The 15,108-nt window shown below is 36.5% G+C and overlaps 1 protein-coding gene across 1 annotated transcript in view; it reads left to right on the plus strand.

Moving 5' to 3' along the window:
- MGAT4D (MGAT4 family member D) overlaps positions 1 to 14,893 on the plus strand; it is a 34,368-nt gene extending 19,475 nt beyond the window's left edge. Inside the window, exons 9-11 of the mRNA XM_066253467.1 lie at positions 8,330 to 8,460; positions 13,420 to 13,527; positions 14,864 to 14,893. Coding sequence (XP_066109564.1) covers positions 8,330 to 8,460; positions 13,420 to 13,527; positions 14,864 to 14,893 — 269 coding nt within the window. The remainder of the gene's footprint in view (positions 1 to 8,329; positions 8,461 to 13,419; positions 13,528 to 14,863) is intronic.
- The last annotated feature ends 215 nt before the right edge of the window (positions 14,894 to 15,108 follow it).

Genomic DNA, 15,108 nt, shown 5'->3' on the forward strand with positions numbered 1-15,108 from the left:
TTTTTAAATAATTTTATTTTTTTAATGGGGTGACATCAATAAATCAGGATACATATATTCAAAGGTAATAAATCCAGGTTATCTTGTTGTTCAATTATGTTGCATACCCATCACCCAAAGTCAGATTGTCCTCTGTCACCTTCTATCTAGTTTTCTTTGTGCCCCTCCCCCTCCCCCTTTCCCTCTCCCTCTCTCCCCTCCCCCTGTAACCACCACACTCTTATCAATGTCTCTTAGTTTCACTTTTATGTCCCACCTACGTATGGAATAATGCAGTTCCTGGTTTTTTCTGATTTACTTATTTCACTTCACATAATGTTATCAAGATCCCACCATTTTGCTGTAAATGATCCGATGTCATCACTTCTTATGGCTGAGTAGTATTCTATAGTGTATATGTGCCACATTTTCTTTATCCAGTCATTTATTGACGGACATTTTGGTTGTTTCCATGTCCTGGCCACTGTGAACAATGCTGCAATGAACATGGGGCTGCATGTGTCTTTACGTATCAATATTTCTGAGTTTTGGGGGTATATACCCAGTAGAGGGATTGCTGGGTCATAAGGTAGTTCTATTTTCAGTTTTTTGAGGAACCACCATACTTTCTTCCATAATGATTGTACTACTTTACACTCCCACCAATAGTGTATGAGGGTACCTTTTTCTCCACAGCCTCTCCAACATTTGCTATTACCTGTCTTGTTGATAATAGCTAATCTAACAGGTGTGAGGTGGTATCTCATTGCAGTTTTGATTTGCAATTCTCTAATAACTAAAGAAGATGAGCATCTTTTCATATATCTGTTGGCCATTTGTATTTCTTCCTGAGAGAAGTGTCTGTTCATGTCCTCTTCCCATTTTTTTATTGGATTGTTTGTTTGTTGTTGAGTTTTATGAGTTCTTTGTATATTTTGGATATTAGGCCCTTATCTGAGCTGTTGTTTGAAAATATCATTTCCCATTTAGCTGGCTTTCTGTTTATTTTGTTATCAGTTTCTCTTGCTGAGCAAAAACTTCTTAGTTTGATGTAGTCCCATTCATTAATTTTTGCCTTCACTTCTCTTGCCTTTGGAGTCAAATTCATAAAATGTTCTTTAAAACCCAGGTCCATGAGTTGAGTACCTATGTCTTCTTCTATGTACTTAATTGTTTCAGGTCTTATGTTTAGATCTTTGATCCATTTTGAGTTAATTTTTGTACAGGGGGAGAGACTGTAGTCCAGTTTCATTCTTTTGCATGTGGCTTTCCAGTTTTCCCAGCACCATTTATTGAAGAGGCTTTCTTTTCTCCATTATGTGTTGTTGGCCCCTTTATCAAAAATTATTTGACTATATATATGTGGTCTTATTTCTGGACTTTCTATTCTGTTCCATTGGTCTGAGTGTCTATTTTTTCTGCCAATACCATGCTGTTTTGATTGTCGTGGCCCTATAATAGAGTTTGAAGTCAGGTATTGTAATGCCCCCAGCTTCATTCTTTTTCTTTAGGATTGCTTTGGCTATTCGGGGTTTTTTATAGTTCCATATAAATCTGATGATTTTTTGCTCTATTTCTTTAAAAAATGTCATTGGAATTTTGATGGGAATTGCATTAAATTTGTATATTGCTTTGGGTAATATGGCCATCTTGATTATATTTATTCTTCCTAACCAAGAACAAGGTATATTCTTCCATTTCATTATATCTTTTTCGATTTCCCTTAACAATTTTTTTATAGTTTTCATTATATAAGTCCTTTACATTCTTTGTTATGTTTATTCCTAAGTATTTTATTTTATTTTTGTTGCAATCGTGAAGGGGATTATTCTTTTGAGTTCGTTCTCAATTGTTTCATTGTTGGCATATAGAAAGGCTATTGACTTCTGTATGTTAATTTTGTATCCTGCGACCTTACTGTATTGGCTTATTGTTTCTAGTAGTCTTTTTGTGGAGTCTTTGGGGGTATTCGATGTGTAGGATCATATCATCTGCAAAAAGTGATACCTTTACTTCTTCTTTTCCGATATGGATGCCTTTTATTTCTTTGTCTTGTCTGATTGCTCTGGCTAGAACCTCTAGTACCACATTAAATAACAGTGGAGAGAGTGGACAACCCTGTCTTGTTCCTGATTTAGAGGGAAAGCCTTCAGTTTAGTGCCATTTAATATGATGTTAGCTGATGGTTTATCATATATGGCCTTTATCATGTTGAGATATTTTCCTTCTATACCCATTTTGTTGAGTGTCTTAAACATAAAATTGTGTTGTATTTTATTGAAAACCTTTTCTGCATCTATTGATAAGATCATGTAGTTTTTCTTCTTTGTTTTGTTGATATGGTGTATTACGTTAACTGTTTTACGTATGTTGAACCATCCTTGAGATTCTGGGATAAATCCCACTTGATCATGATGTATGATTTTTTTAATATTTTGTTGTATTCGATTTGCTAGTATTTTCTTTAGTATTTTAGCATCTGTATTCATTAGAGATATTGGTCTGTAGTTTTCTTTTTTTGTGCCATCCTTGCCTGGTTTTGGTATGAGGGTTATGTTGGCCTCATAAAATGTGTTTGGAAGTATTGCTTCTTCTTCAATTTTTTGGAAGACTTTGAGTAGAATAGGAACCAAATCTTCTTTGAATGTTTGATAAAATTTGTTGGTATAGCTGTCAGGGCCTGGAATTTTATTTTTAGGGAGGTTTTTAATGGTTTTTTCTATTTCTTCTCTACTAATAGGTCTGTTTAGGCTTTCTGCTTCTTCATGACTCAGTCTAGGAAGGTTGTATTGTTCTAGGAATTTATCCATTTCTTCTAGGTTGTTGAATTTAGTGGCATAAAGTTTTTCATAGTATTCTACAATAATTCCTTGTATGTCTACGGTGTCCGTGGTGATTTCTCCTCTTTCATTTTGGATTTTGTTTATATGAGTCCTTTCTCTTTTTTCCTTGGTAAGTCTTGCCAAGGGTTCATCAATTTTGTTGATCTTTTCAAAGAACCACCTCCTTGTTTTATTAATTTTTTCTATAGTTTTTCTGTTCTCTATTTCATTTATTTCTGCTCTGATTTTTATTATCTCCTTTCTTTGGCTGGTTTTGGGTTGTCTTTGTTCTTCTTTTTCTAGTTCCTTAAGGTGTGAAGTTAAGTGGCTTACTTGGGTTCTCTCTTGTTTGTTCATATATGCCTGAAGTGATAGGAACTTCCCTCTTATCATTGCTTTTGCTGCATCCCATAGATTCTGATATGTCGTATTGTCATTTTCATTAGTCTGTATATATCTTTTGATCTCTGCACTTATTTCTTCTTTGACCCATTCATTTTTTAAAAGTATGTTGTTTAGTTTCCACATTTTTGTGGAATTTTTATCCTCTTTTTTGCAGTTGAATTCTAGTTTCAAGGCTTTATGATCAGAAAATATGCTTCGTACAACTTCGATTTTTCTAAATTTGCTGATGTTGTTTTTGTGGCCCAACATATGGTCAATTCTTGAGAATGATCCATGTACACTGGAGAAAATGTATACTCAGTCACTTTGGGATGAAATGTCCTGTAGATGTCTATCATATCCAGGTGCTCTAGCGTTTTGTTTAAGGCCACAGTATCTTTGTTGATTCTCTGTTTGGATGACCGATCTAGAGCCGTCAGCGGTGTATTGAGGTCTCCAAGTATGATTGTATTTTTGTCAGTTTTTGTTTTAAGGTCAATAAGTAGCTGTCTTATATATTTTGGTGCTCCTTGGTTTGGTGCATATATATTAAGAATTGTTAGGTCTTCTTGATTCAGTGTCCCCTTAGCCATTATGAAATGGCCATTTTTGTCTCTGAGTACTTTTTCTGTCTTGTAGTCAGCATTATCAGATATGAGTATTGCTACACCTGCTTTTTTTTGGATGTTATTTGCTTGGAGTATTGTTTTCCAGCCTTTCACTTTGAATTTGTTTTTATCCTTGTTACTTAGATGAGTTTTCTGTAGGCAGCATACAGTTGGATTTTCTTTTTTAATCCATTCTGCTACTCTGTGCCTTTTTATTGGTGAGTTTAATCCGTTTACATTTAGTGTAATTATTGACACTTGTGAGTTCCCTATTGCCATTTTATATCTTGCTTTCTGTTAGTTTTGTGTCTTGTTTGATCCTTCTCTTTCGTTTTTCTATCTTTTGTTTTTATTTGGTTGTATTCCATACATCTTTCCACTGTTGCTATCTTTTTTATCTCATGTGCTTCTGTGGTGGTTTTTTCAATGGTGGTAACCTTTAAGTAATTGAAAAGGTTCCTACCCTGTTCACTATAGAGCACTATTTTGTGAGTACTTTTGCACTCCATCGTCCTTTGCTACTGTTAATCTCCATCCTCTCTCCCCCTTTCTTTTTGTTGTTGTCACAGTTTAAATTTGGTTTTATTGTGTTCTTCTTGGAGCTTTTACTTGTGGCTTTGTTTTTTTTTTGTTCTTTCTATCTGATTAGAGAACCCCCTTTAGTAATTCATGGAGTGGGGGTTTTCTGATGATAAATTCCCTCATCTTTTCTGTATCTGTGAATGTTTTTATTCATATTTGAAGGATAGCTTTGATGGGTATAGTATTCATGGCTGAAAGTTCCTCTCTTTCAGGACTTTAAATATTGGGGTCCACTCTCTTCTAGCTTGTAGAGTTTCTGCTGAGAAATCTGATGATAATCTAATGGGCCTTCCTTTATATGTTGTATTCTTCTTTTCCCTGGCTGCCTTGAGAATTTTTTCTTTGTCATTGGTTTGTGCCAATTTCATTATGATGTGCCTTGGAGTAGGTTTGTTGGGGTTAAGAAAACTCGGAGTTCTGTTTGCTTCTTGAATTTGAGGCTTTAGTTCTTTCCACAGGCTTGGGAAGTTCTCATCTATTATTTGTTTATGTTCTTCATTCCATTTTCTCTCTCTTCTCCCTCTGATATACCTATTATTCTTATGTTATTCTTTTTGATGGAGTCAGATAATTCTTGTAGGGCTATCTCATTTTTTTTAATTTTTGAGTCTCTTTCTTCTTCTCTCTGTTGTGTCTCAAGTTGCTTGTCTTCTATTTCACTAATCCTCTCTTCGATCTGGCCTGTTCTATTAGCTAAGCTTGTTACCTCATTTTTCAGCTCGTAAATTGAATTTTTCATCTCTCTTTGATTTGTTTTTATAGTTTCAATTTCCTTGGACATATATTCTTTGTGTTCATTGAGTTGTTTTCTGAGCTCCCTAAATTGCCTTTCTGTGTTTTCTTCTATATCTCAGAGGATTTTTAGGATTTCTATCTTGAATTATCTGTCATTTAGCTCCAAGGTTTCCAATATATTAAATTTTTTCTCCACAGATTTTTCCTCATCTAGCTGTGTTACCTCTCTTTCTTTTGTATCCATGATATTCGATTTTCTCTTCCTTAATGGCATCTGAGGGTGGTTTTGTTGATAGTACTAATGAGATTTAATAAAGAATAAAAAGTTAAAAAATAAAAAATAAAAAAGAGTTTTTTTTAAAAAAAATTTAATGAAATAAAGAAAAATAAAATAAAATTAAAATTAAAAAAAGGAAATTATTCCCCCCCTCCTTTTTACCTCTCCTCTTCTCTCCCCTCTTTCTTGAGAAAATCTTGTGGTGAACTGTGAATTATATTGTATTAAATAGAACAAACAATGCCTGTAATGGAAGGCCTGAATTGGGGAAAAGTAATAAAGGAGAAAAAATAAAAATAAAAAAGAAGGGGGTATGGACCCACAAAAAGCAAATAAGGAAAAATTTGGGTCAAGAATAAAATGATTTGCTTTTAGGTGTTGGTTGACTAAGAATTATGATGAGAGGAATAAGAGGGAAACAGGAAAATGGGGGGACAAATTAAAAAATTACTATTGTATTTAGTGGAACAAGAACTAGATAAAATGGAGAGCCAGGGATGGGAGCACTGCTAGTGAGTTAAAAAGGTGAAGTAAAAACCCCCCAAAATGCCACAAACATAAGTTTGAGTCCCAGATAAGATAATTTGTTCATTATTGAGGTTTGAATGAGAGGAGATGTAAAGGAGAAAGGAAGAAACTAATATAGAGGGAGAAAAGAAAGAGAGAGAGAGAGAAAAAAAAGAGGGAACCACTAAAAGAAGAAAAAATAAAAAGAGAGAGAGAGAGTTAAGGGTTTTGGAGTGCAACCCTCATCGAGAGAAAGGAAGAGGAAAGAAAAGATAATGGGAGATGTAACACTTATGGGTAGTGTAGTTGAAGGAGAGAAGAGAGTAAGACCGGCAGAGAGTTAATCGACCAAATTGGAGGATGAAAAAAAAAAAATCAAGAATGAAGATAAGAGAAACAAACGAACAAATATAATAAAATGGGATAGGTTATAAAGTCTGCAGATTATTCTTGATTTTGAGAGGTTATCTTCTTTCTTTTTCTTTTCTCTCCCTCTTCCTGGTCGGTGACTCTGTACCCCGGGTTCTGCCCCTTTGGCCCGCTCAGGTAGAGGTTTGCTGTTGATAAGTCTCTATGGCGATGTCATGTATTGTGCTTTAATCTCATTGGCAGTCGAGGCTCATTAGCATTTATAGGCTCCGCCAGTGAGAGAGTCCATGTTCTTGGAGCCTTTCTCCTAGTCTTTCCTTCCTCAATTAGTAGCCTGATAATCCAGGTATGGGGTTGCTGCTGCCTCTGCCTGGATATTAAGAGCCTCAAAGAGCTGGCCACTCCCCACTCTATTCCCACTCAGCACAGGGCTCTGGGTAAGGCTCAGTCAATCAGAGCTGCTAGCATAATCAGGTGGGGTTTCTGCCCACTCAAAGACCTCTGGCTCTGCCATTCTGTCCGGTAACACGGGTGGCGCCCACTCCCGGGGCGCCTGGAGGAAACTCTCGCTCACTATCTGCGCGCGCAGACCAGGATATCAGGCCGGAAGTTTCACAGTCTAAGTGAAACCTCCACCCGCACAGAAAAGTTCCAGCGTTGGAATTGGCCCTCGCTCCGTCCCCGTGCGTGGCTTTTTCAAGGCGCGGCCCGAGATTCCGCTTTGGGCCCACACAAAGGCCTCTGACTCTGCCCCTCTGTGGGATAACATGGGCGCACACTGCCGAGGCACTCGGAGGAATCTCTCGCTCACTATCTGCATGTGCAGACCAGGATATCAGTCCGGCCGCCTCAACCTCTGAGTGAAACCCCCACCCACACGGAAAAGTTCCAGCATTGGAATTAGTTCTCACTCCCTCCCCCTGCGCAGCTTTTTCAGGGTGCTGGGGCGGTCTGGAGATTCCGCTTTCGGCCCACACAAAGGCCTCTGACTCTGCCTCTTTGTGGGATAACATGGGCGCCCACTCCCAGGGCTTTGGAAGAAATCTCTCACCCACTATCTGTGTGCACCAACCAGGGGATCAGGGAAAATGGCTGCCCCACTTGTCTTTCTTTATCTGGGTTTGGTGCGAGTGTTAGCTTGTATTGCCCGGGTTGCCACAGGAACAGTTTTTCCTCGGTTTGGATCTCCGTGCCACAGCCTGGTTCGGCCGTTTGTGCTGCGGCCTGGATCTATTCACCCCCTTTGCCCGCCTTAGTTTCTATATTCTCAGTTCCCAGAGATAGCCGCCCTGTTTAGGTTAGTGAGGAAGGCGGAGCATTTCTTACTCCCTATTTCCTTCGGGGTTTGGTTATATATTTAGCCAATTTTTCGCTCGACCATACCTTTGGGTGTATTGCGAAACATCTGGAGGCTCCAAGGATAGGTTTTTCTGTTTCTGGTTGAAGATCTTGTTGAGTTTTGGGGGAGATTTATTGGTATCGCTTCCTACCCCACCATTACTCTGATGTCATCCCGAAATTATACTTTAAAATATGGCAAAGTTGTAAGAATTGTAAGTATAAAAAAATAACATTCTTATAAAAATAATGTTCAAATATTGAAATAATACTGTATACTAATCAAAATTACTCTAAGTAAAAACGTGGTAGACTGGTACTACAAAAGTCAGGTTACAAATCACAGTTTCTGGATAATTAAGTAAAAGATTATAGCTCCTTTACTTTAGATTTTACTTACATAGATTTCACTTTGTTTAGACAGTTGATTCTTTAATGAGTTATCAGCATTGATTTCCTGAGCATATTAGCTATTCTCAACAGGCTTCACACTCTCTCCCCCTAGAAGCTGTAATCCGTAAGCAGACATACTATTTTGCTTTATTATTCTTCAACTTCATTAATGCTTTAAACTTTATTTCTAAGGAATAAGATATGTTAACTTTTAATAATTTTTTGCTTTTTTTCATGCTAACAGAATGAACAACTATATACAAGGGTTATATTGTAATATATATATAGAATAAATACTCAAGAGTTATTTGGCTTTGTTTACTTTTTCTCCACAGGAAAGCTATTTAAATCTGAGGACCTAACTGACTTCATACGTTTTTTTTTAATATTCTACAAAGATAAACCTATAGACTTGCTCTTGGAGGACATTTTTTGGGTAAAGATGTGTGAACCAGGAGAAACTAATGTGAGTATTTCTTTACTTTGTAAGTAAATATTAAATATGTTAGGAAAATAATATCTGTCTAATATAATTACTTAAAATTTGTTTACCAAACCAAATCTGATGAGGGTATCAATTTTTTAACTTTCAATATTATAAATTTTTACTGACACTTCTGTCTACTAAAGAAAGTGATGAGAGCCCAAAGGCAGTGGACAATGGAAACAAGGGGGCAAAAAACAGTGAACAAACAGGAAAAAAACCCCAACAAAATGGTACATGTAACCCCAAATGTGTCATTATTTACATTAAATGAATATAAATAGCCAAGATATACCAATTGAGATGCAATTTGTCAGAATGGATTCAAAAACACCATGCAATGAATTGTTGTCTATACTTAGTTCAAATACAATGCTATAGATAGGTTAAAAATAAAAGACAGAAAAAGACATTCTATGCAGACACTAATAAAAGGAAATCTGTAGTATGTATAGTAATATCAAAGTAGATTTCAGAGAAAAAAAATTGACCAGGGATCAAGGAAGATGTTGTATCTTTATAAAAGTGTCAAATCACCAAAATGATACAACAATCCTAAAAACGTATGCAACTAACAACAGAGCCTCAAAATACAGGGTCGCAGACCTGGAAGAGGAGCTTCACTACTGAGGATAAATGCATTTAAATAAGCCTGCAGTTTTAAAAATAATTATATGTCTATGTTGGAGATGTATTTTAATGATGTTTCCATAAATAAGTATATAATATAATTTTCAGATAGCAGTCAGAGTAATTTTAAATGTTTGTTTTTAATAATGCTACAGGTCATCTGATTTTTATTTTTAAGGAGATTATCCAAATCTTTTTTCATTAAGTAAAATATTGGCTCACTGGTTCAATTCTATACTTTTTACTATTTAAGAAGAAACGAGACAGGTTTAATTTAGTATAGGAATTAACGAATATGGGAAGAGAAAGAATAATGTATTCTGAGGAAAATTAGTAGTTAGGAAAACACTAAAAACTTCATTTATGTTTTGATTAAATAGAAAGGGAGAGGAAAATTATACAGTATCCCTTCCCCTTATTTTCAGTTTCAGTTTTCACAGTTTCAGTTATCCATTGTCAACCACAGTCTGAAAATATTAAATGGAAAATTCCAGACATAAACATTTTATAAGTTTGAAATCACACACTGTTCTGAGTAGCGTGATGCAACCTTGTGCCATCCAGGTTCGTCAGGATCAGCATGTGCATCTCCCTCTGCCCGGCATCTCTATGCTGTACGTGGTTCCTTCCCGTTAGCCACTTAGGACCAGCTCAGTCATCCACTCAACTGTCCAGTATTGCATTTAAGTAATCCTTATTTTACTTAATAATGCCACATTCACATACCTTTTATTCCAGTCTGTTGTTATAATTGTTCTATTTTATTATTAGTTACTGTTGTTAATCTTTTACTGTGCCTAATTTATAACTTAAACATTATCACAGGTATGTTTGGAAAGGAATAAACATTGTCTATGGACTTAGCACTACCTGCAGTAGCAGACGTCCACTGGGGTCTTGGAACACAGCTTGGGCAGATGGGGGAAGACACCTGTAGTTGGTACAACACTAGCCTAATTTGCTAAGATGGAGTTCATGAAAATACTTCCTTAATTAAAGCTCTTTTGTATCTCAACACTTTTGTTCAATTCTTCTTTTTTTTTTTTTTTTTTTGTCAGAGACAGAGAGAGAGTCAGAGAGAGGGATAGATAGGGAAACACAGGAAGGGAGAGAGATGAGAAGCATCAATTCTTTGTTGCAGCATCATAGTTGTTCATTCATTGATTGCTTTCTTATATGTGTCTTGACTGGGGGGCTATAACAGAGCAAGTGACCCCTTGCTCAAGCCAGCGACCTTGGGCTCAAGCCAGCAACCATGGGGTCAGTCATATCTATGATCCCATGCTCGAGCCAGTGACCCTGTGCTCAAGCTGGTAAGCCCATTCTCAATACGAATGAGCTTGCGCTCAAGCCGGCGACCTCGGGCTTTTGAACTTGAGTCCTCCATGTCCCTGTCCAAAGCTCTATGCACTGCGCCACCACGTGGTCAAGCTTGTTCAATTACACTGAGGAACAAAATTTTTGTTGCATCCACAAAAACACTTGTTCTTACCTAATTTGAGTATGCTGATCTCAAATATGACATTAGTTTTTCTCTGTAAGCTACAGTTTTTATTTTGCAATTCAAGATTTTAGGTTTTCTTCTTATTGTAAAATTTTCAACATTTAGTTTAACATAATGAAGTAGAATGTCTTCTTGGGCATCATCTTTGTGAAAATATAATAATTTATATAATGCAGTAAATACACTAAAAGATATGATTGCATCAGAATTTGTCTACAATTTTGAAATAGAACATATTAAAACACTTATTTTAATTATAAAATTTGCGCAAAACTTATTTAAATTCTATTCAGGCAAAAAAATTGCATTTGTAGCTCTTGCATTTGTGTACTTGGTGAGGACAATCTCATTTGATGCTCCAGCAGTAGTCTGATCATTACTAACAGCTCCAAGATTTTCGGGAAACTTATCAAGGTGACTGTTCAGGAAGTGAATCTTAATGCTCATGTTACATCCAATGTTGCGGAAAGCCAACAGCATCCTTTGAACCAGAAGTTCATAGTTTTCTGCTTTTTTGTTGCCAAGGAAGTTCTTTGTAACTGCCACAAAAGACTGCCATGCTGCTTTCTCCTCCTTATTCATCTTCCTGGCAAATTCTTTGTCACATATGAGGGTTCGAATTTGAGGTCCATCAAATATACCTGCTTTTATCTTCTCAAAAGACAAGGCAGGAAAAGCTGAAATAATATATTGAAATCATTCACTTTCTCTATTCAAAGCCTGAACAAACGCTTCATTAAGCCAAGTTTGATGTGAAGTAGGGGAAAAATGATCCTGTCTCGATTAACTACAGGTTCATTTACAATATTCTGCATCCCTACTTCCAGAGCTTCATGTTTCAGCCACTCCTTCTGTGTCCAGATTTTCTCCCGAGCTTGGCTGTCCCACAAACACAGAAAGCAAGGATACTTCGTGAAACCTCTCTGTTGTCCTAGCAGGAACTTAACCATTTTAAGATCCACACAAATGATCCAGTTATGCTCCTCATACTTCAGAAAGTTGAGGACAATTTTTATGTCATTATAATCTTCTTGCAGATGTGTTGAATAACCAACTGGAACCACTGCATAAACATTACCGTTGTGTAGGAGAACACATTTCAGACTCCGATTAGAGCTGTTAAGAAATAGCCGCCATTCTGTTGGACTGTAAGTGGTAACAACTAGCTGGCTGAGAAGACTACTGATATCATGACAGTAAATAAAGTTTTTGTCTTTGGAAAAAAAGTCCACAAAAATTTGTTCACACTTCCTGAAATGGGATACTTTAGCTGCACCAGTGAAGTGCATTCTTTTCTTAAAGCCTAGAGGGTAATAACTTAGCTGCTTTCTTTGATAGGCCCAAATCTCTTACTAAGTCATTCAATTCGGGTTGGCTAAACTGCTGAGGGATTAATAACTGCTTGGCATCAGAAGAAGACCCTTCAGATTCTACAACCATTTCCTCATGCATCTTATCAAAATACACTATCACCATGTTCACTTTCTTTGTCCTTAGAAGAAATAAAACCATTGAAAACTGGAACAGGGAGTGTCTCAGAGTGTGGGATAGGTCGTATTGCTGAAGGAATATTAAGATATGTGAGCATATGCTGTTTTTCCTTGCCGATGCCCTTTGTATGGATCAGACAAGAATAACAGCCACTGCTGTGGTCCTTAGGGTCACGCCAAACCATGGGAATACCAAAAGGCATTTCTTTGCATTTTCCTTTTGTCCAGTCATGAAGCATTTCCTCACAATTACGACACACAATATGAGGAACCCAATTCTTGTCTTGACCGCCAAGGGGAACTTGAAAATAAACAATATATGCACATGTCACAAATGATGAAATATTGCGCCTTTGACGTTGAAGTGTGTAACAGCCACATATATAGCAGAAGGTGTCAGGACTATTCTTACATTTACGCCTACTCGAAGAAGCCATGATTCAATCTTAAAACAAAATAAGAGGGTGTTTTTATCAGATAATAATTTTTTACATTTAAAAACAACTACAATTATGTAAAAGTTATGTTTGTAAAACATTAATTGCCTTGTGGTTATGTTCAATCCAAGAGTGTTGCCCTTTAACTCCAATTTAAAAAACAATGCATGCCATTAACTGTAACAAAAAGAAATTAAAATTGCATAAAAACTAGAGCATGCACCAAAACGGATTTCAGATTTGGAATCAGTGATGCAGAAATATATAGAAACAGTTCTAAAACCTCATGCAACAGAAAGTGAAAAAAAAAAATTGTTCCCCAGTGTATTCTTACAAGGAAAAGTCTAAGAATGAAATAGTTTGTTTAAATTAAAAAATGTTAATATAGGCCCTGGCCAGTTGGCTCAGTGATAGAGCGTCGGCCTGGCGTGCAGAAGTCCTGGGTTCGATTCCTGGCCAGGGCACACAGGAGAAGCGCCCATCTGCTTCTCCACCCCTCCCCCTCTCCTTCCTCTCTCTCTTTTCCCCTCCCGCAGCGAGGCTCCATTGGAGCAAAGATGGCCCAGGCGCTGGGGATGGCTCCTTGGCCTCTGCCCCAGGCGCTAGAGTGGCTCTGGTCGCAACAGAGCGATGCCCCAGAGGGGCAGAGCATCGCCCCCTGGTGGGCAGAGCATCGCCCCCTGGTGGGCATGCCGGGTGGGCATGGCGGGAGTCTGTCTGACTGTCTCTCCCCGTTTCTAGCTTCAGAAAATACAAAAAAAAAAAGTTAATATAGACTGCTGAAAAAAACTAACAACAACAAAAAAATTTCCATCAGTAAATGGAATAAAGAAGAATATTTGGATTTTAACCAAAGATTGTTGTTTCTCTTTTTTCCCAGGAGAGATGTGCAGAACGAAATAAGCAAATTCGTTTTCGATATAAACCATCTCTTTTCCAACATGTGGATATACAGTCATCACTACATGGAAGAGAACAATATTTAAAAGTAAGGTTTTTGAAACATAATTTGAAAAAGAGGCAATGTTTCATGAACTTATAAAATAATATTTAGAAAGGCAGTGATAAGAGCATGAGAGGGGCTGTAAAATGTGGTTGTTTAAACACAGTTTATGTTATGCCAGGCCTATGATGTGAAGACCAATCATCTGTTCAAGACCCAGGTTATCTCTCACAGATAGAAAAAAAATCCAGCCGACAGAATCTTTTTTGTCTCACTGTTTCTAGCTGTGCACTTCAAATAGAAAACCTAAAAGAAGTGTTTTGAAAAATCATAATAAAATTAATTATTTTATTATTTTTAACTAATATTCAAAATTATACAAGAATATTTCATAAATTAAATGCTCCTACTATTGAATTCAATGTATTTTCATTCTTATTTCAGACCACTATTTGCCAGATCAACAAAAATTCAACATTATTTGGTTTTTAGTCTTTCTTAAATTTTCCATCATTTTTGGAAACAATGTTCCTGAACAGTGACTTAGCATCTTGTTGGGGGTAGAAGAAAGGAAGACTTTGGAGTCAGAGCCACCTACTGTTTAGGTTTAGTGGCCTTTGTACAAAGTACTGGGCAAGCCTGGCCCTGTGTTCTTGCCTGTAAAACGAGGGGTTTAAATGAGATGATCCTTGAAATTTCTTGTATCTTTGAAATACTGTTGACATCTCTACAAACAACAAAGCAAATGACTGCTTTTAATTCTTTGTCAGTTGAAAGGAGAGAACGGCACATCTGTATCTTCCCATCATTTTATCCGTTATTTATGGCCTGCCCTCTTTCCACCTTTTCTTCTCTTGGGCAGTTGTTGTACGGCACTGTCTAAACCAGTGCCTGGAACCTAGCGTGAACTCAGTCAGTGTCAGCCCTCAGCTCTCAGGCAAGGTGGGATTCAAGATAAAAAGTAATTGTTAAACAAGACAAATGCATGTCTGGTATAATGAAAATTTAACAGTTACGAATCTTTATGCAAAAAGTATCACCAACAGAATATGAGACAGGTGCAGATGTTGGAGAAATTGGTCTTTACTGTTCTATTTTTTGCTGCTATTATAATGGAATATTTTTCTTTCATTGTATATATATATATGTGTGTATATATATGTATATTGCTAGATAAAATCTTTTAACCTTACCTTTGTAAAATTTACAACAGATTAAGTAGAATTTGCATCTAGTCACTAAGTTTTTGATGTTATAATTCTAGCTTTTCTCTTTATACTCTGTGCCACATAAACTAGGAATAAATAACAATCTAATGACTTGTCAAATATGATTAAATTTGAATTATTTTTTAAATTTCTAACAGGATATCTACTATTAGGAGTTTCATAATTCTAACACCTTCTTTTAAAATGATCAGAATCATTCTTTGGGAAAAATGGCATAACAAGGATTAGACTCTTTCTCAACCTTCTTCATAGTGGGCAAGAGACTACATCATATTTTTTAATAGTTAAACCTTCCATAATAAACTGGTAAGTATAAAAATTTATATAAACATATAGAAAATTATTAGATATTCTTTAATCTTATTTCATAGCCTTCTGTGTACTTTTTCTTTTCTTT

This window comes from Saccopteryx bilineata, chromosome 1 (assembly GCF_036850765.1).
Source record: "Saccopteryx bilineata isolate mSacBil1 chromosome 1, mSacBil1_pri_phased_curated, whole genome shotgun sequence".
NCBI classification, from domain to species: domain Eukaryota; kingdom Metazoa; phylum Chordata; class Mammalia; order Chiroptera; family Emballonuridae; genus Saccopteryx; species Saccopteryx bilineata.